This window comes from Branchiostoma lanceolatum, chromosome 3 (genome assembly GCF_035083965.1).
Source record: "Branchiostoma lanceolatum isolate klBraLanc5 chromosome 3, klBraLanc5.hap2, whole genome shotgun sequence".
Lineage (NCBI taxonomy): Eukaryota > Metazoa > Chordata > Leptocardii > Amphioxiformes > Branchiostomatidae > Branchiostoma > Branchiostoma lanceolatum.
Window position 1 is genome coordinate 3167503 of NC_089724.1, and position 20440 is coordinate 3187942.

At 41.1% G+C, this 20440-nt stretch overlaps 1 protein-coding gene across 1 annotated transcript; it reads left to right on the top strand.

Moving 5' to 3' along the window:
• The first annotated feature begins 326 nt into the window (after positions 1–326).
• LOC136429732 (TNF receptor-associated factor 6-like) lies at positions 327–20112 on the top strand. The gene is made up of 10 exons (XM_066419681.1): positions 327–540; positions 7053–7165; positions 8350–8451; positions 10629–10777; positions 11226–11376; positions 12447–12608; positions 13587–13658; positions 14483–14563; positions 15448–16083; positions 16733–20112. The coding sequence occupies exons 3-10, from the start codon at positions 8365–8367 to the stop codon at positions 17318–17320; spliced, it is 1926 nt and encodes a 641-aa protein (XP_066275778.1). The 5' UTR covers positions 327–540; positions 7053–7165; positions 8350–8364; the 3' UTR covers positions 17321–20112.
• Positions 20113–20440: the final 328 nt, after the last annotated feature.

Here is a 20440-nt window from a genome sequence, read left to right on the forward strand (position 1 = left end):
CATAACGCCATGATTGTTTTCCAGGTATTGTATTTCAGAACGAGTTGGGGCACGCCCACTTGTGCACTTGTGCATAATTAGATGACGTTGTAGGACGAGTCTAAATGCTATGTAGGTAGAACTTTAAATACGACATCATAAATTTGCAGTTGGCTACTTCCCCTTGTACTTTTGTCTAACTTATTTGAAGCAGAATTCGTATTTTCTATAGAGGAAAATCAGCTATATTTGTTTAGTAGTAGCTGTTATGTTTAAAGCGCTACTTTTCATAAACTACAGAACTTTCGAAAAACACACCCTTACTGAATTATTCCGTCGCCCAGTGGTGGGGATTCCCCTACCTTTCCCCCGTGTTCATTTCTGGAGAAGCTTTACAGCGAGCAGTGGGCCAGATATAAGCGTTCTAGCATTAAACTAGACCAGGAAGTTCGTGGAAAAGAGCAGACTTTCAGGAAGTGAATCCGAAATACTGTACAGCCCCCTCAGAACGCAGAACCCCCAGCTGCAGAAGTTCCGGTATAACCTCTCGGCGGGAAAAAGGTAGGGCTACGCTCAGCTACGTTATAGTCCACAATAACGAAGCTTTACTCTTGGAATAGCCTGTTTTTCACACGTACATGTTGGCCACTGGCGATCTGTGTTTATTTCACGTTTTTACGCTTTACAGAAGACATAGTTTGGTCTGTACTGCAGCGGATGTAAACAAACGTATCCACGTGGACTGTACAAATCGATCTGTACGGGCATGCATGCGGTTTGGGACCTCAAAAATTGCTCCTCCAAACCCATTCTATGTTCCTAACGTCATACATGTATGGCTGGCGGTTTTACCAGTGCTCGTGGAGCTATTTATTGCGATTGACCTTGCCGTTTTGTGAATGATTCCTCCTTGTCTATGGGACTTGTTCCGATTGTCACTTTATGTAACTTTCATGCATGGGTAATCGGCTGTGCGTGGGCCTATATAGGTAGGTGTGATTTGTGTGTGTGTAATATAGACATCATGATTCACAAACTTTGTTCTAGATATCAAAGCAGTCATAAATGCATGAAAGTTGCCATGGCTGACTTCCTCTTTCATGGCACACTCATTTACAATTAGACATGTTTATCTGCACGTAGCGCCAAAAAAGGGTGGTGCCAAAACTCTTGGCAAACATTTAAGGTGAACTCCGTGAGTCACCAGGTGTTTGGGCTTGTAACACGACACCAGGTATTGTTAAAGGTTCAGGAAGAGCGTGAGTCAAAAACTGTTTTCATATGCTTGATATATATTCATCGGTGTGCTCTAGAAACATTAAGCCTGCTTTCGTTCCGCATGCAGGTAAACACAGATGCCAATAGACAATTATGGTATTATGCAAGTCATGGGTTGTCGCTAAATTGCAAATATTTGATTCTGTCAAACAGTTCATCAGGGTTCAAGGGACTCGGTAAAGTGTGATGACCCTGGCAATGTTATTTGCTTATCTGCAAACAGACGTATGGGCTCCAACTTAAGTTTGTTTCTGGAGAATATTTTTCACTTTTTGTATTTGTGTGACAGGTTTACCTTGTCCCTAAATGACCTGAAGGTCAAGGGACTAGGTAGGTAGGTAGGTAGGTAGGTAGTATCTGGGTGAAGTAAGACCATAAATAGTTTCATCGGGTAGGTAAATCAGTTGAACATAGTTTTCTAAGGTACGCAACCTTATTTTTCTTCCTTATAGACGTTTTGACATTACCTATTTCAGTATTTGGTGCAGCCGCACAATACGATGCACAGCTCCAATTTTGTGCACATCCACTCACTATTTCGTAAACTTGTCCTATCTCTGAGTAAAAAGACTCTTTTTATTCAACTGACGTTTCGAAACGACATTTTAAACTTTTTTGAAACAAGGAGTCTTTTTATTCAGTGACTTACCAACCCGATGAAACTATTCACGGTTGTCCTATCACTGCAAAGTAAATTTGTTATCTCCAAGCAGACATATGGGTTATCTCCATGAAACTTGTTATCTCCATGAAAAATAGAGATATAGTTTTTGGCCTGTCTGCGTGTTTGTGTTCTCTTAATGACTTCAGGTGTCACTCACAGGCCTAAATGCTACCTTCCGTGATTAATTTCATCGGGTTGGGAAAAATTTAACGTTCTTTATTCACAACTAGGGAGTAACATAAGAGCCCACACGTGGCATCTTGTGGCGCAATAGGTAGAGTGTTTCGCCCAGAACTGAGAGGTCCCGGGTTCGAAAGCGGGATATGCCCCGGTGTTGTGCCCTTGGGAAAGGCACTTTACACGACTTTCCTCACTCCACCCAGGTGTGAATGGGTACCTGACTTCGGTTGGGGAAGGTCTTATTGAGGTCACCTACTGGCGCCTAATGGCAGCCGCCCAGACCCTTGCAACAGTTCCACAAAGTGCAAGTGTGGAGCAAATATGTATCTGGTTTATGTATTCTGACCAATAAACCATTTTGGTGACCATCTGTCACCTTTCCCAGGTTGATACTGACTAGTTCGCATTGCACTGCACTGCTGCACAGGTGTTGCTACTAACAAATGCGGCCTCATTGTCCACCAACGGACGGCCTCGTCATCCCAAAGCCTCATTTGGAAGCATACAGGAGAAGCCTGGCCTACTCCGGCGCAGTAGTATGGAATGAGAAGCAGCCACACATTAGGGCGGCCCCATCCATCCATATTTTCAAATCCCTTATGGAACATGCATAACCAGGCTTTGATCAAGGACCTGATGATGGACTTAACGGAAACTAAAAGGTATGGTCGGGAATCCAACTTTACTATGCTAAATATACCAAAAAGTATAGTCTCCATCGACATTACATTAGTCCGTCATAATTTACCACTATATTATTAATTAGAAAATCGCACCATAAACCGCCGCCCTTTGACCCTAACTGCCTCATGACGTCAGAGCTCCTACCATTTCGTTTGAGAGGGCGGGTATCACACATGTTTGTGCGGCATGCGGGCAGGGTAGCAAGAAGGGTGCTCCGACCTCTGACGTCATCGAGGCAGTTAGAGTCAAACTTGTATACGGTTTACGCCATGATTTTCAAATTAATAATATAGTGGTAAATTATGACGGACTAATGTAATGTCGATTGAGACTTGACTTTTGGGTATATTTAGCATAGTATAGTTGGATTCCCGACCATACCTTTGAGTTTCCTTTAATGACTTAATGATGTACTTAATGATGTATTCATTCATTTATTTACTTATTTATTTTGACTAATATTACTTATGATTGTGTGGATATAGCCATATCATCACGGATAAAGAGTACAAAAGAAACTGTACATACATAAGCTATATAATATAGCTTATGTACAGTTTCTTTTGTACTCTTTATCCGTGACTCCCCCTCCACTTCGACCTTGTTGAAAAGCGGCCTGTGTGGCCGAACAAGCAATCGAAAGAAAATAAAGGCTTTGAGTTTGACTTGACTTGACCAATTCAATATCTGACAATACTTGATGTTGTCAGATTGTTACCGCATTATTAGCAGCGACACTGCTAGCTGCAGTGCATAGTGAACTAGTCATTATTGCCCTGAAGAAGACATTGGACGGCCCCCAAAACGATCGACAGCCACCAAAGCATCTGCTCTTATGTTACTTCTTGGTTGTGAATAAAGAACTTTTTTCAGATTTACCAATCCGATGAAGGAAGCATTTAGGCTTGTGAGTGACACCTGAAGCCATTAAGACAACAGACCCTGTAGGACTTGTACACATGTAAAGCAAACACTCCAAAAGACCCTACTTGAAGTGTATAAAAATAACAGGAACAAAGTTAACAAAAGCCGGAACTGAAATAAGATGGTTATTTTCTTCCTCCTTAAGTTTTATGAATTATGCCACTTGTTGAAGTTATTTTTACCAATTCGTGTTACAAGTCCATGGCTTCTGCTTGTAATAGCATCAGGTGACATTGGGTCATTGGAGAATCATGTATCCCCCTCTCAAATTTTAGTTCTGGTGATTTCCAAGGGAGCCCTTACAAAATCATACCAAATCAGGATACAAAACAAGGATAACATTAACATAACATAACATAACATAACTTTATTGCACAACAATTGTACAAGGTACAAAGTATGGCATTCACTGGTACATAGATAAAATTCTATTAGGCTAATCAGTCTATCTTATACAATATGGTGTAGTTGTATGGGATGACAATGGGGTTTTCCAATCATTGGAGGAGTTTCTGACGTCTAGACATTCTTTGATATACTTCCCAATGTAAACCATGCATGGGTTGTCACATGTCATTATGTTATTAAATTTGCTATTCAAGTCCATTGAGATAAATCCTGGTAAATCCGACGATAAACTGTATGAATGATGATCCATTCACACTCATGATTAGCCATTGAAGACTCCTTCGCATACAATAAGTAGGCTCTAGATCTATATCTGTAATGCTCGGTGAGCAAAGCAGATCAAAGTGCCAGTCTTCTTCAGGACTGTTATTGTTTGGATGTCGTCGCCTTGACGATGAGGATACGGTTTCAGTTCCCAATTCTTGTTGACGTCAAGTTAGTGTACATTTAGCGTTTCAAGGGATTATATTGAGGAATAACAATTCGCTGTTGATCAACTTGATGTTCCCCCTGCCAACAACCCAGTGGCTTAGCTGAGGCACCCTGTTTGTAGTAGTACATGTATATGTTTAGTCCCTCCTGTACCAGATGGTGCATAGGGTGGTGCCCATCTTATTTTGAAGCTGTATATAGCTGGTGTAACTGCACTTTTACGTAACACACCAGCTTCGTAGGTACGCAGTGTGGCAGCAGCTGGTTGTATTACACTGAACGACCTGTCACTCCTAACCTTTGCACATCTATTAGGTATGTTGTTTAAACTCTAAAGCTATCTAACGAGGATGCTCCTGCAGTACTATGGTGGTAGCAGTACAGGTTACAATAGTTTGGGAAAAAAAGGAATTTTTAAACAAATTTCTGTTGCCCTTGGGCCACACAACTTTTGGCAAACAGCCGGGGGCTACTAGATCCTCTTTCCTAAATGCTGAGTGCTAAGCAGAGAACTTATTTTTAAGTCTTTGGTATGACTCGACCGGGGATCAAACTCACGGCCTACGGAATGCAAGGTGAGCACTCTACTCATTTGGCAAATGCACCAGTGTCTGTACATTACTTTTCCATGATGCTAGATTCAAATTGGTACGAATTCTATTGATTTGTATGGTTTCCTTCAAATCCACATGTATACACAATGTACTAATAACTTTAACACCCTGACAGTTCTAGAACGTTCTTAACTTGCAAGGGCCTTAGGGCCGTAGCATTTTAAACTTACAAAAATACATTTTCATCAATCCCACGCCATGAAGTTCAGATTTTTTTGGATTGACGGGTGGAAATTTTTGTCCGTCCCAACAAGAAAAATGTCCAAACTGGGACGGAGGGACGGGTCCAAATTATTCAACATACTTAAATTTTGTACTGCTTTTCCAGCTGTACCCACACACTACATTGTGTAGTAGTCAGGTATAGGGGCTAGCTGATTTAGATCTTACACTTACAGCCAAGAACTTTTCGCAGTAAACGTAGGTGTAGTTTTCCTGGAAATGCTACAAAGCCCCTTCTGCTTGGCGTCAAACTAGTCAGGTCAATAGTGCAGGCGGAAGGCCACGAGAACTAACTGGAAAGCCACTTACTGCATACAAAAACAGCTGCCCCGTTTTTTCCTGAAAACTGGTAAGGCAAATTTTGTATGACCTGCAAACATTTCCTTCTTTACAATACCCACAGCTAAACTACCTCATGTTTCCAGCAAAAGTTACCGCATGAAATTTGTCTCATTCAACAGAAAAGTCTAGACCTAAAAGATGATACAGTAGAATCCCTTGTTGATTCTAAACATTTTAAGCCAGCACACAATTTTTTCATTGGAAACAGGCAAAATTCTGTGTAAGCGTGGTGTCATTCATGAGATAATTGCTTAGCGTCGTTAACCTTTCTTTGTTCTTCCTCTCAATTAACCGCGAGTTAACCCAAAGACACACCTTTTCCCAGAGGTAGGAAGTAGGACTACCTCCATTCAATCTTAGCCCGGTATATGTATATATATATATGTATATATATATACTAGTATATATATAATCAATATTGACCATGGGTTAGTGTAACCTTTGAAATTAGAGTATGTAATTAAGACACACCCCTTTTCCTGGAAGTAAGAAAGGACTACTAGTACTGTACCTTGATCCAATTTTAGCCCACAGGAAGGCTTAAACTATGCTCAGTTTACAGCAAGACATGCTCTCTGCAAGTTCAGGTGCAAGTTCAATGTACGTTGGAAATTAGATTAGGTAATTAAGGTGGGTCATGGGCTAGTTTAGCAGCTTAACCTTCTCCCTGCTGCCTAACTCTGTAACCGATAGGAAATTGGGTGCCAAACAGCTGCTTCAGTGTGCTAAAGGTTAACTACATGTAGCATTCTCGCCAGACTGGAAGGCGGCATCTTTGGACGTGCTTTTAATGTCCATGAAAAATGGAGAATGATATAATAGTTTTGTGTCTGTCTGTTTGTGTGTGTCTGTGTGTTTGTGTTTTCGGACGATTGTAGTCAGCATAACTCAAGAACCTCTGGATGAATTATGATGATATTTGGTATGTGGGTAGGTGTTTGGAAGATGAAAGTCAAGGTCGATTTTTGGCCCCCTGGTATGTGACCTTGGTACTGCAGCAGAACTTATGTTTTTTGTATCTTTTGACCTGGACATGCTAATGGTCTTGATATTTTGGTGGCTGATAGCTTAGCTTGTGATGTAAAAAAGAAGTGGTGTAGGTTTGGGCCCCCTAGCAGCTTACTCTGGAACTGCAGGGGCAATTTTGTCAAAATCTTCCAAGGACTTTTAATTGGTCTTGCCATATCCTAATACAATGCCACCCCACCCCGAGTTGTCATACTTTTGGGAATATCTTTTTTCATTTTCTTCCTTGCCACATCCTCTACTGCCATGGCTCCCCAAGTTTTGTCAACACAATGTTTTGTTTGTTTTATGCACAACAGTATGAACGCTCACAACTTTTGCGTGTCACGACTGAACGCAGACTGGTGTGGCGAGGTGTGTTTGATGGAGCGACGACTTCGCACTTGTAGAAGTGGACGGTGAGCCGATCCTGGTAAGAGCAGCGTTTCATCACCTTCGCCAAGAAGGTTATGTTTTCGGTAGCTTTTATTTGTGTGTGTGTCTATCGGCCTGCACAGATAAATGTGTGTGTGTGTGTGTGTGTGTGTGTGTGTATGTGTGTGAGTGTGTGTGTGTGTGTGTGTTTGTGTGTGTGTGTGTGTGTGTGTGTGTGTGTGTGTGTGTGTGTGTGTCTGTGTGTGTCTGTGTGTGTGTGTGTCTGTTGAGGAACAGCATAACTCAAGAAGGCCTGGATGGATTTTCTTGTCAATGATATATATGTGGGTAAGTCTTGATGAGACCTGGAAATGGTTAGAACATTGTATGTTTTGGGCCCTGTAGTGGCTTGTTAGGAAATTGCAGCGTAACTTCCTTTTTTGATATCTCGTTATTATTAATCATGTTACTGTTAAACATCAATCAAAAGTTTGCGAAGTACATAGTATTGATAAATTGTTTAAAATTGAAGAAACAAAAGAAATACAATGATTAATGGGTTACTGAGTATCAAGTTCACATCGTTGTTTTCTAAAAATGTTTTTTACAATTTTTTGTTGATTTTTTTTCCTATATTGAAATGCATTTCGTACAGAATGAATCAGACATCGTCTTGTTGAGTTCCAGTAATTCTAATGTAAACAAGCGAGGGCTTGTTTTCTTTATTTTCTGTCATGAGTACTTCCCCGTGTAACATGATAATTACCTCTTGTACCAGGCCGCACCAGGCTGTACCATCTCATTCAGGGTGACATCCTCTTTTTGATGTTTACTTCTGAGATGTTTTCAGAACCACCCACCCTTTGGCCTGTTAAAGTTAAAATCCTCCCACACCATAAGGTGTATAGGGCGGCGCCCATCTCCGTTTCATAGCCCTGGGCCACACTGTGGTGCAATCACTGCATCAGGGGGCTAGTCCACTGGCAGTGGAGTGTGTTTAACTTCCAAACTGTTTCAGAAGTATGTACCTTTGGTATGACTTGGTGCGCCTCTTACCCAGAACTGTCCTACCCGGGTGCGAACTCGGGCCTTCTGGCTCTTTATAATCTAAACCAGATGTGGTAAGTGACAGAAACGCAGACCACTACACCACAGGGACATGCCCAAAGGAATTAGAAGAGGATAAATTGATGAAGATATGAGATCGTGGAACTCTAGTTGTGAATATTTCCTTTTCCGCAGGTTGTTGGAAGCGACATGAAGCCAGGAGGGAGGGGGGCCGGATATGAGTCTGCGGGGATGGCAGGTCCGACCACACCAGGAACAAGCCTTCAAAGGCAGCAGGTAGCAGTGAACAAGAGTCTTTGTTTTTTTTAACGCGGAAGTTCATCTGTGTTAGTAGATGATATTATGAACAAGTCTAAGCTTTACGCCAAATAACAGTTACTCATTACAAGCAACTGGATATGATTTTGGAAATGGTCAGACGTTTCAAGTAGCAGCCACTATTTTTCGTCAGTCATGAGTCTGAGCAAAATTTGTCGAACAGCTGAACTTGAAACATCTGACCGTTTCCAAAATCATATCCAGTTGCTTCAGTAACTGGTATTTGGCCTATCGTATTACCAGGATGTCTAACCCTCATCGACAAAGTCTAAACTTTGTCTAACCAATACTGGGAGAAATTGGGACTGCCTAGCTCACAGCACGGGAGGAACTAATTTGCTAAGGTGTAAGTTAACAGAAATTGAACCCGTCCATTGCAACTTCCGGGATGTGACGTTGGAGACGCTTGATTGCAGCAACGCGATTGCATCAACCTACAAGTCTTGGCGCTGGATTTCTTTGTAAGAAGAGTGAAAGAAGTATTTTACATTCGAGCCCACCATTGAACAGAGACCAGGGGTGACACAGGTTATCCGGCACTTACGAGAAACGTTGCTAAAAACATGTGTCTCTAACCTCACGTCCAGGAAGTTGCAGTGCACGTATATCCTTTCCGTGAAGAAGGCTAACAAAGTTAGACGAAAAGTTGGGTAAGTCCCAATTTCTCCCAGTGTAGAGCATTTAAAGTTTAATTCTTCCTCATAATCAATTGGGCGTCAGAAGGATGACGGCTGAGACACAACGATTTACTGGTTTCGACCTTTTATTTAAAGTCTTCATTAGAATGACAAAGTCAGTGGTACCGCACTTCCTTTTATAGCCTCTAGTTGAAGTCAGGTCAGGGCACTCTGCTTTATTCAATTCTTCCTCATAAGTTTGTCGATGCCAAATAGTTAATATTGAAATATGTTCAGTAGTTTAGATTGAAAATTGTGTTGTCATGACTGTAATAATGGGGACAGCCCTCAATGTATATTCTGACACCCATATCTTAGGGGTAGGGTTAGGGTTATGGGAATGTCGGGACATTATATAAGTTGTGTGAAAACATGATTTATGTGTCTGTAACAAGAAACATAGGGGTGTAACTGTAACAACCGTGTACACGCTTTGTTTGAGGATATTGCATTCAAACCACCAGGTCTTCCGCCTTCTGCTTTTTCTTCTGCCATGACTTACTCATCACACAAAAGAGCAGCAATTCTTGTTGTTGACGGCAGGAATTTTTAGATGTATGGAGAAGAGACGTCAGCCCTTTAGCCTAACTGTGCGTTCTCCAAATTTGTTTTGAACTTAAACTTAATCCTCTTTGGCTATGCTTAGTTCATCTTATTGGGGATAAGCACATGCTTTACAAAGTTTAAGCTCTTTTGTTTGTCAGAAGGGGGAAATGGCAAAAGGCCAGAAAATGTAGCATAAGCTCCCCCGAACAACTTCATTATGCTCTGTTGCTTCATTCACAGTCAACGATTGGTACAAGGAAGTTGACGAGAAAGATAAATGCTTGTACTTTTCAGTTTATCCAAGAAAAAACCTGCTAACTCGTACTCTTGACTTATCTACTATCTAGCTTTTTTTTAGCCACAAAATGTTTCATCTTAGTGATGAAATTCTAAACAAAATTCAAATAGTCTTGCAAATTATATTACAGACTTCCTGTATTTCACACTTTGTTAACAGATTAAGGCTTTAACCTCCATTTACATAAATCCGCCACTTTGAAAAACAATCATGGGTGTGACAGATCTCCAGTGCAGCACCCCCCAGGTATGCACAGTTTAGATATTCAGGAGTGCATCATACATGTACTGGGAGGCGTTGGGTTGGAAGTCTGTTTGGACGTATCTTTTCAGGGTGGCAGAATTATGTACCCTGGTAGAATTACTGTAAATACAATAAGTTCGTGTGGTTTTTATTTTGTGGTTAGGGAAAAAATGGAGTGTTCGCGGTGGTTTTAAGATCGCGTTTGAAACAATAGTATCGCTACAGTCATAGGTAGCCAAAACGTTTCATGGTGGTTCTAAGTTTGCGCTGAAAAGTTCACTGTGAACATAAAGCCACCGCAAACATTTCTGCATTTACAGTATCTTTAAGTACTGAAGTTATAACCTTTGCCTGACCTTATTTGCCAACAGGAGGAAATGACGGAGGGCTGGGACGTTGTCTGGGACTCCCCCCTGGAGCACAAGTACGAGTGTCCCATCTGCCTGATGGGCCTGAGGGAACCCGTCCAGACCAACTGCGGCCACCGCTTCTGCAGATACTGCATCCTCAAGTCCATCAGGTAACAGGGATCGAATTTCATTTTTGGGTGCACAAAAAGAACTTTGGACGTGTGTGACAGGGACTTTAGTTAAAGAATCTATGTTGTGTTGTGCTTACAGGGATGCAGGAGCCAGGTGTCCCATAGACAACTCCCCCTGACTTTAGTTAAAGAATTTATGCTGTGTTGTGCCTACTTTAGGGATGCTAGAGCTGCATCTTGAATAGACAACTTCCCCCTGACTTTAGTTTATTAAGAATTTATGTTGTGTTGTGCTTCCCACTATAGGAATGCAGGAGCTAGGTCTCCTACAGACAACTTCCCCCCCCCCCCCCGACTGTTACAAGTTAAAGAATTGATGTGTTGTGCCTGCTACAGGGATGCGGGAGCCAGGTGTCAGGATATAGACAACTACCCCCCCCCCCCTGACTTTATTTCAAGAACTTATTAAGTGTTGTGCCTGCTACAGGGATGCGGGAGCCAGGTGTCCCATAGACAACTCCCCCCTGACCGAGGACCAGATCTTCCCCGACAACTTTGCCAAGCGGGAGATCCTCGCCCTGAGAGTGAAGTGCTCGAATAAGGGATGCAAGGAGAAGATGGAACTGAGGGAACTGGATGTAAGGATTATTTTTTTCTGCTGAATAATGTTACAATATTATAAAAGCTAAATCAAGCAAAGTTACTTGATAGAGTCTCTCTAATTCTCTGTTAGAGACTTGATCCGATTGTACATTTACTGTCAGTGACTAAGGCCACACCAATTTGATTTCTTGGTTAACGGATTTTTATTTTCCCAAAAAAAATTTTAGAAAAAATTCTTCTATTTTCATGAATTTTTTTTTCTAAAATTTTTTTTTTTGGAAAATAAAAATCCGTGAAAAAAAGAAATGAAATTGGTGTGGCCTAATGGAACTCTGTTAAACAATAAACAATTTACCATGATAAACAAATAAGTTATGGTGGCGAGGCTGTCTTGTGTTTAGGGTTGTCGACGTAGAATTTAAAGGTTCTAGGTTTGAATCCCTGAGCAAGCCCTAATGGCATTGGCAGAGGCACTTGCCACCTATTTTCCCACTTTAATACTCATCTGAAAATGTAATGTAATGTCAGAGGCCTGGTGTTTGATAAGAGCCACACCTCGAGCATGTTAAAGATCCCACCATACATTTTAAAGAATATCAGTCCATCCATGAGTGGATCAAACCTTATAGTACTGACCGCACAAAACTGTAACAGTTGTGTTATGCCTAAATAAGGCCACACCAATTTATTTTCTTGGTTAACGGAATAAAAAAAAAATTAAAAAAAAAAATGCTAGATTGGAAAAACAACTGTTGGAAAAAGAATCTCAGAGGAATGTTTTTGCACAGTATCAAGGAGTGAACAGGGTCAGGTGCAAGTTTCCACCTCAGCCTTCTTTTTTAATGATTTATTTTTGCTAAAATTGAAATTAAAAATCTGAATAAACACCAGACATGCCAGAAATAGACGAATTAATGATGGAAATATGCTGAAAAGTGGTTGTACATGTCATTTGTATTAAGATTTGTTCACAATAATATTTTCAATTTTTGCGCCAAAATGTTACATAGTGGGCCTTTAACCAAGAAATCAAATTGGTGTGGCCTAAAGGTGGTATACCGGTTATGAGAAACAAACAAAGAAAGCTGCTCCTTACATTCTTCAGGCTCACCTGAGCAACTGTAAGTTTGCGTTTGTGCGGTGTCCGCTGGAGTGCGGAGACACCTTCTGGAGGAAGGACATCCCCGAACACATGGAGAACGACTGTCCAAGGCGTCTGGTCAAGTGTCATCACTGCTTTAAGGAGGTGCCGGTCGATCAACAGGAGGTAGGGAGCGTCTTAAGTTTGATCAAGACGAAGAACAAACTTTAAGGGAATGTTTGAATATATTATTCAATTTCCCGCAGTTTTCTTGCATTTATCATCAATGATATCATAAGTTGTGAACATTGCAGAATAATGATTTTCATATCAATATACTCAGTAGACTAAGAGCTACGCACTGATGTCTTACTTGAAGGTAGAACATCAACTTTGCTTGAATTTCCAAAAGGCTGAATGTCTAAATCTCAAGTGACTGGTGTTTTAAGCAATTTTGGTATGAAATATTTACACATACTCTCATCATTCCACTGTTGATTTTATAAAGCTACATTTGAATTTAGTTATCCCTGAGGTATGTGCACTTCAAATATCTTGGTGTTGATGAACACATTCTTGAGAAGGCGTTGATGATACCATTTTATCAATAGGGGGAATGAGAGTGAAATGAGTTACTGTAAATACAGATGAAATGTTTGCTGTGGTTTTATGTTCATGGTTCTTGCGGTGAGCTCTCGATCTACTGCGTACCTAAAACCACCGCAAAAAGCCATTCCATCGTGTGACTGTAGCACTACTATTGTTTCAAATGCGAACAAAATTAAATTCCATTGTGAACCTTTCTGCATTTACAGTAACTTGTAATCTGAACTTATAACAGAACAATGTCAGAATATGAGTGAAAGTGTCGAAAGTGTCGTTATCAGAAAGAACTACAATAATGGAAATCTTCATCATCAGATACAGTAGTGTCCACAGATCTATTACGTTACTTAGTGTTCAAATAATAGTCGATCTTTGTTCCAACTAAATGAATGAAATTCATGCACTGAATTTTTTTGCTAACTTGCTAATTGTTAACTGCAGACGCATCTGAGCTTTCATGAATAGATACTGTAAACTTACATTCTACACATCTGACACTGCAGCAGAAATTCTGTGTCCTTACAGATGAAGGTGTTCTTTTTTTCCTTGATTTCCTAGATCCACTTAGAAGAGTGTCCCAACGTTGTGCGCCCGTGTGAGTATTGCCAGCAACAGCTCACCAATGAACAGGTAGGAACTTCAAGACAGATTTTTGTTGGGGAAAGTTTTAAGGTTTTTTTTATTTGATTTTGATTTTATTATAATTGCAACAGTGCAATACACAAGGGACACAGGCAGCTATTGCTGGTGACGTGACCCACACATAGTATACCCGTTTTTACACCTGGGTGGGGTGAGGATAGTCCTGTAAAGTGCCTTTCCTAAGGACACAACATCGGTGGCATCAGGGAATTCGAACCTGGGACCGCTGGGTTCCAGGCTGAAACCCTGCCGTTACGCCACACAACCCCACCTATTGATATTTTGAATGATAGTAATACAAACATGTGTCATGTTGAAGTCTTCTGGTAAAGATTATTTCTATATGAACGAAGCATACTTTTTTCAAATAAGGTAAAAATATTCACCTTAACTACATACTGTAAATCACTTTGATATAGCGACAGGAAAATATAGTGGTTGGGGGAAAATGGAGTAGATCATGGCACTCAATTTTAACGGTGGGAACAAACATAACTGTCTCAAATAATAGTGATCAAATATTTGCGATGATGTTGACTAGTGACCGTTAACTAGTAGCTGTTGACTAGTGACCGTTAAATCAGCTAAGATTAAGTTACAGTTAACAGGTCAAGAATTACACTTGTCTTCAGCCTCCCTCTCAGTCACTGATTGAAATATCGTGGATGCTATCTGGAACGTCTTGCCTGATTTATTTTGTACCATTTAAACATATTAACCGTAATCTTTTATTTAGAAATTCTGACCTGAAATATCATGGTGGAATTCAGAATTAAAGATCCAGCATTGACAATTATACATTTTCTTTGCAGATGATGCGACACGTTGCAAATGAGTGTGCCAGAGCCCCGGTGCTGTGTATATTTAGTACAGTAGGCTGTAATGTTGAAAAGGTGAGTTTTAGTACAGTAGGCTGTAATGTTGAAAAAGTGAGTTAGTACAGTAGGCTGTAATGTTGAAAAGGTAAGTTTTAGTACAGTAGGCTGTAATGTTGAAAAGGTGAGTTAGTACAGTAGGCTGTAATGTTGAAAAGGTTAGTTAGTACAGTAGGCTGTAATGTTGAAAAGTTGAGTTAGTACAGTAGGCTGTAATGTTGAAAAGGTGAGTTAGTACAGTAGGCTGTAATGTTGAAAAGGTGAGTTAGTACAGTAGGCTGTAATGTTGAAAAGGTGAGTTTAAGTACAGTAGGCTGTAATGTTGAAAAGGTGAGTTAGTACAGTAGGCTGTAATGTTGAAAAGGTGAGTTAGTACAGTAGGCTGTAATGTTGAAAAGGTGAGTTCGCAAGTTGCACAGTTTTTAAAGGCTGAGGAAATTTGCACCCTTTTTCTTTGCCTTCAACGAGGCAATATATTTTTTCTCACTTATATATAGTTATTATATATCACTTTTGAAAGACAGTGAACTGAAGGTTTGCAATGAAGTTTGGCATGCGTAGTCCAGTGGTCAGTGACCCTGCCTCTGAACCAAGAGGTTCAGAGTTCAAATTCCGGCTGTTGTCTTGATCGCCCGATATGCACGCTATCCCTGACTGGAAAGGGTTGCATGTCCTTAGGACAGGATGTTTGTATACTGTTCATTGTAGTTGTCGAAAAGAGCTAGGGAAAATTCCCTGGTACAAGTCACCTGTAAATACTGTACATAGCATCTGTCTTCTCTGTCACGACCAGTGGAAGATTAACTCTTCAGTGAGCTAAATTGGTTCAGATCACTTTTTCACTAGCAATGTTGAGTTTCTATACTTCTCTTCTACTAACAGAAGCTCTCACCTCCTTGCAGATGGAAAGACGTCACCTTGCTGAACATTTACAAGAATTCACACAGGTCCATCTAAGACTTCTGCTGAACGTTCTTCAGGCTCTTAAAGACGTACGAACCCATCGCCCGGGTAACCATTCCGATCCGCAGTCTCTTCCCGCGAGAATGGCCGATGTTGCGTATGAGCACCGACGCCATCTCCCGCTGTTGCCAGAGCAACAGACGCTCTTCCTTCCTCATGCTGGACCGATGGCCAGTCAGGCCTCACACGGGCCGACCGGCTCGGAGATGCCACACGCGGTAGACCAGGGCGGGGACGGCATCGCCAGACTGAGCCACGGCATGCAGCAGATGGTTCTACCTGCTGCAGACTACTTCCAGCCCCGGCTGGGCGAAACCACTTGGACGTCAACAGAAGAGCGCGAACACGAACACTACATCGAACCGGTTGTTCCCACGACGTGCCCAAGTCCGTACCCGGATGTGGCGAGTCCTTACACAGCGGCTGCCGCCATGGGTGCGCACGCGTATGCACACATGGAGGGTAGCGTCGGATACAGGACAGACGCCTCCTCGGTAGGTACTGCCTCTCGAGACAGCGGCGCTCCCAGGTCCGAAGACAGTTCCTTGGCGGACGCACGAGTGCTTCAAACAAAGGTATCTGTATCTGTATTCTATAGCCCGTAAAACCACCCTTCGGTGCATCACACCAACTTTTGTATCTGTATCTATATATAGCCCATATATCCACCCTTCGGCGTAACACACCAGCTTCTGTATCTGTATAGCCAGTATAACCGCCCTTCGGCATAAGACACCAGCTTTGCAGGCACGCGTCACGACAGCAGCTGGTTAAATTACACCAAACAACCTGTCACATCTGACCTTTGCATATCCAATTGCAACTGCATGCATTGTTTAAAGCTCATAATCTAATTGAGGATGACTCTACACGACCATAGATCTATTACTGAGTAGGAAAATACACCTTTTGAACACATCAATCCTAGGTTGATAAGTCTGGTCTTTGAAGGCATGACTACTGTACTTCTTGTTTCTTTCACTGTAACTTTATGTTCACTGTTTTCACGGTCACCTCTGTACTGTGAACTTATCATCATTGTGAAAAACCTGTAGTGATTATTTATGATTCCTTCACACATCCATATGCATTCTGTAAATGACTTGGCGCCACCATGAAGTTAAAGTTCAGTGAAAATTTTCCATTTTCCTTACACCGTGAAATTTTGCTACTAACAGTGAAGATAAAGTGAATTACAGTATTTCTTGTTCTTGTTCTTGAAAGGTGCATCAGCACGAGACCAGAATCGTGGAACAGCAGCACTACATCCGGGAGCTGGAACTGAAACTCGGTTCCCTCCAGCAGAAATACTCTGACCTGGAGGAGAAGACGAAAGAGCGGATGTGCAACGGCACCTACATCTGGCGAATAAAGGAGTATTCGAAATTGCGCCAACAGGCGGTCAACGGAGCCGCCACCGTGAGACACAGTTCGGGTTTTTATACGAGTTACTACGGATACAAGCTGTGCGTTAGAGTGAACCTAAACGGCGTAGACTCCGCTCACGGCACTCACATTTCTCTTTTCATTCATTTTATGATGGGCGAAAACGACGACATCTTGGAGTGGCCGTTCCAAGGAAAAATCACCCTCTCCATCCTCGACCAGAACACTAACCCTAACCAGAAACAGAATCACATCACAGAGACCCTCGCGTCTAAGCCGAGCTATGCGGCGTTTCAACGTCCGACCACACTTCGAAACCACAAGGGTTTCGGTTATATGGAATTTGCCCTCCTACGCAGTTTAGAGAATGGACAGTACATAAAAAATGACACCCTTATCATCAAGTGTATGGTACAGCCACAATAGGGACTCGAAGTGCTTTCAAGCTTCGCAAAGTCACATGGGAAAGAGAAAGGGAAGCGAATCCAAAGTCTGAGCAAAATATCCAGGGTCAAGACAAGATTTGAAAACTGAAGTGTGTGTTGACATCATCTGATAGGGAAAATTACTCATCCTCCTTTACAGTCAGCCTTGCCCACAGCCTATTACAATGTACCTTGAGGAGGCTCTGCTAAACTAGGCTGAGGTTTTCACTTTTGTGGATATAGCCCCTAACCAGCTGTCAGCCAATCAGATAATTGTTTACAGGTTTTCTTGAGGTAAAGCTTGTTCTCTGATTGGCTGACAGCTGGTTAGAGGTCACACACACAAAACTGGAAAAATCATCTGCACAGGAGAATGCATGTGTTCAGCTGGGATGGTAAGAAACAAAAAAGAAAGAGAAAGGGGATTATAAGGCCAGACAAAATTAGTTTTGGTCTGTCGTCTGATGCTTCTCCACACATAAGCGCAACACTACAACAACAACAACAGAAAGTTGCCATGAGTAGAGAAGTCACCATGATGATGGAAGACTGGATGGAAAAGTATGTTGTAACTGTCACACATTCAAGTGCTTGAACATCTTTGTTCCATTGTGAACCACCATTGATATAGAAGACACTTGAGGAAAGGACATGACCAAAGCCAGCAAGGGAAGGTCGCACCAGACGGAAAAGCCACTGCCAAGTTCCAGTCTCTGTAGAGAAAGGACTTTCCAACATCTGCTTCACTCTCCAGTCATCAAGTGATGCTTCTACAGACATGCCGATAGGCAACAGAACATCCATTGGTGTTGGGATGACAGTAACCATGGCAACCCCCTGTCCAGAGGCGTTGGGACAACAGTAACCATGGCAATGTGTGCATAAAGATGATGAGATGTCGTCATTGAAGGAACTGAAACTTGAGGAGGACTAACAAAGACTGACATTTTATCTAAGGAATACAATTATTATGCTAAAATAAATCAACTACTGCCAAGGTTAATTGTCGGCTGCTGTAGCTGCTAGACGTTGCAACAGCACCATCTAGCAGAATCATGTGGAAGTGCAGGGCTTTTTGCTCCTTTCATTGTTTCAAATATTATAATCGTAGTACTACGTACAGTACAGAAATGGAACCTTTTTGAATATTGGTTTATCTTCATTGCCATGCAAATTGTCTGATACATGATCTGTATAATGTAAAAAATATATATTTAACATTGACTTACAACGGTAAATGCACCTATATTGGTTCAATTTTTTCTGTCCTTTTTTAAGACTTAAAGAGAAGTACATGTAATGCTTGCTCTGTCAAAATGTCTATATACTGTTGGAATACGTTGTTGTGAAATAGGTTGTTGGGGGGGGGGGGCTTTTTTTTACCCACCGCATACTGTAGCAGTGCCGTCTGACGGAAAGTTGCAGAACTGCAGATGCACAAGTCAGATCATTTTTGCCATGTTGGTTGGAGTGTATGAACATGATGGATGGTATTCTCTGGGAACCCAAGAAAAGATGCGAGCGTGCAAACGAAAAAAAAGAACCTGGCAGGAAAAAGTTGCCTTCATCCTGGAATCTATGTTGTCAGGAAGGTTGAACAAATGACTGAACACATAGAGTATGGTATACAGAACAATAGACTCTCAATTTTGTTCTTTCACATCTTCTTCTTTCACTTTGCAATGGACTTTGGCATTATATGACATTAGTATCCGTTTTCCAATATTTTTTTCCGATTTACGACATATATTTGCTCGTTTTCAAACTGCTTTGTACGACTTGCCCTACGGTCAAAAATATTTCTTTTTTAATACGAAAATTGATGCACGTGCCTAATGCCATCTACATTGTATATAATCAAATCAACATGGCTTTTTGATGGTTTACTGAATTTATGATCAGTTTTTCAAGTTTTGCAACAAACTGTACTAGATATCTGTACCCTCCAAGCAGAGGACGGGTTCCGGCAGGTTTTTTACGTGTTTTTAGGCGTTTTTGTCGGGCTTTCTACTCTTTCATTTTTTTTGTCTCTGTACCCAAACTGTCTTTGGGTTTATAGAGAAAAAATAATAAAAAGGAGAAAGCCCGACAAAAACGCCTAAAAACACGTAAAAAACTGCCGGAACCCGTCCTCTGCTTGGAGAGTAAGATATCTGGTCATAAGAGAATTTTTCTAGTGAAGCAGTCAATGACAAGAGCAAAATGATATGCCAATCGTGTTTTATTTGTTTTGTGAGGTTGTGAGATATTGTTAACATATCTGTATGTAAAAAAAGGTTGACAGTTAAGTGGAAAATGATATAGACAAAGGTCACATATTGTTGAAAACGATGCACCAACAATTACTGCCCACCATTAAAACCTTAACCACGAAATTTCAACAATCTTCCAGTTGATTAACAACTAAAACCATAAAGCGCTAAGACAACCTATAGGCATGTTTAATCATGTATATCTCGTCTGTATTTGTTCCTTTCGTTTTCTTTTTTATCGTTGCAAGGTAGAAGAAATACGTGATAAAAAAACGTTATAATATATGATGAAAACACCTGAGCACTGTTTGTGCTCATCACCCGTGTACCGTTAAGGTATTCCGTTATACGCGTAACCGTGTATGTACAATTGTACGTTGTTAGGTCATTGTACATATTTCCAAAAGTGTGCGTTATGTGAATACTTGATTATTGAATTGAGTTTATGCACATTTTAAAGTCGGACGTTACAACAGTACGCATAATATGATTAAGATGATGTCCGACGAGTGTGTGAAATAAACCTATAATCATGTCATAATCATGATAGAACGTCTCCGATTTTTGAGTAGCACATTATGTCACGTCGATGAAGGTTAGACAGTGGTTTTTGACAGTGGTTTATTGACATGTTAGTTAGGTTTATGTTAAACGACCTGTATCTAGCCCCTCGGGGCACGAACATACAATAAAGGTCTTCGTTCATTGATAAAAAGCATTGCAGCCAAAGACTGAATTATTGCCTTCCGTACAAACGAGTATATAACACATATCGTTTACACATAAGACATTACACATTTAAAAGTTTTTACAGTGCTATTTATACAATGCATTGGCATTAATTTTACTTAGATGCTAGCTTAACTTCA

Coding starts and splice junctions, on each gene's coding strand:
- LOC136429732 (XM_066419681.1), top strand. CDS start 8,365: ATGAAGCCAGGAGGGAGGGGGGCCGGATATGAGTCTGCGGGGATGGCA. Junction 8,452..10,628: donor CAAGCCTTCAAAGGCAGCAG/GTAGCAGTGAAC, acceptor ATTTGCCAACAG/GAGGAAATGACGGAGGGCTG. Junction 16,084..16,732: donor CACGAGTGCTTCAAACAAAG/GTATCTGTATCT, acceptor TGTTCTTGAAAG/GTGCATCAGCACGAGACCAG.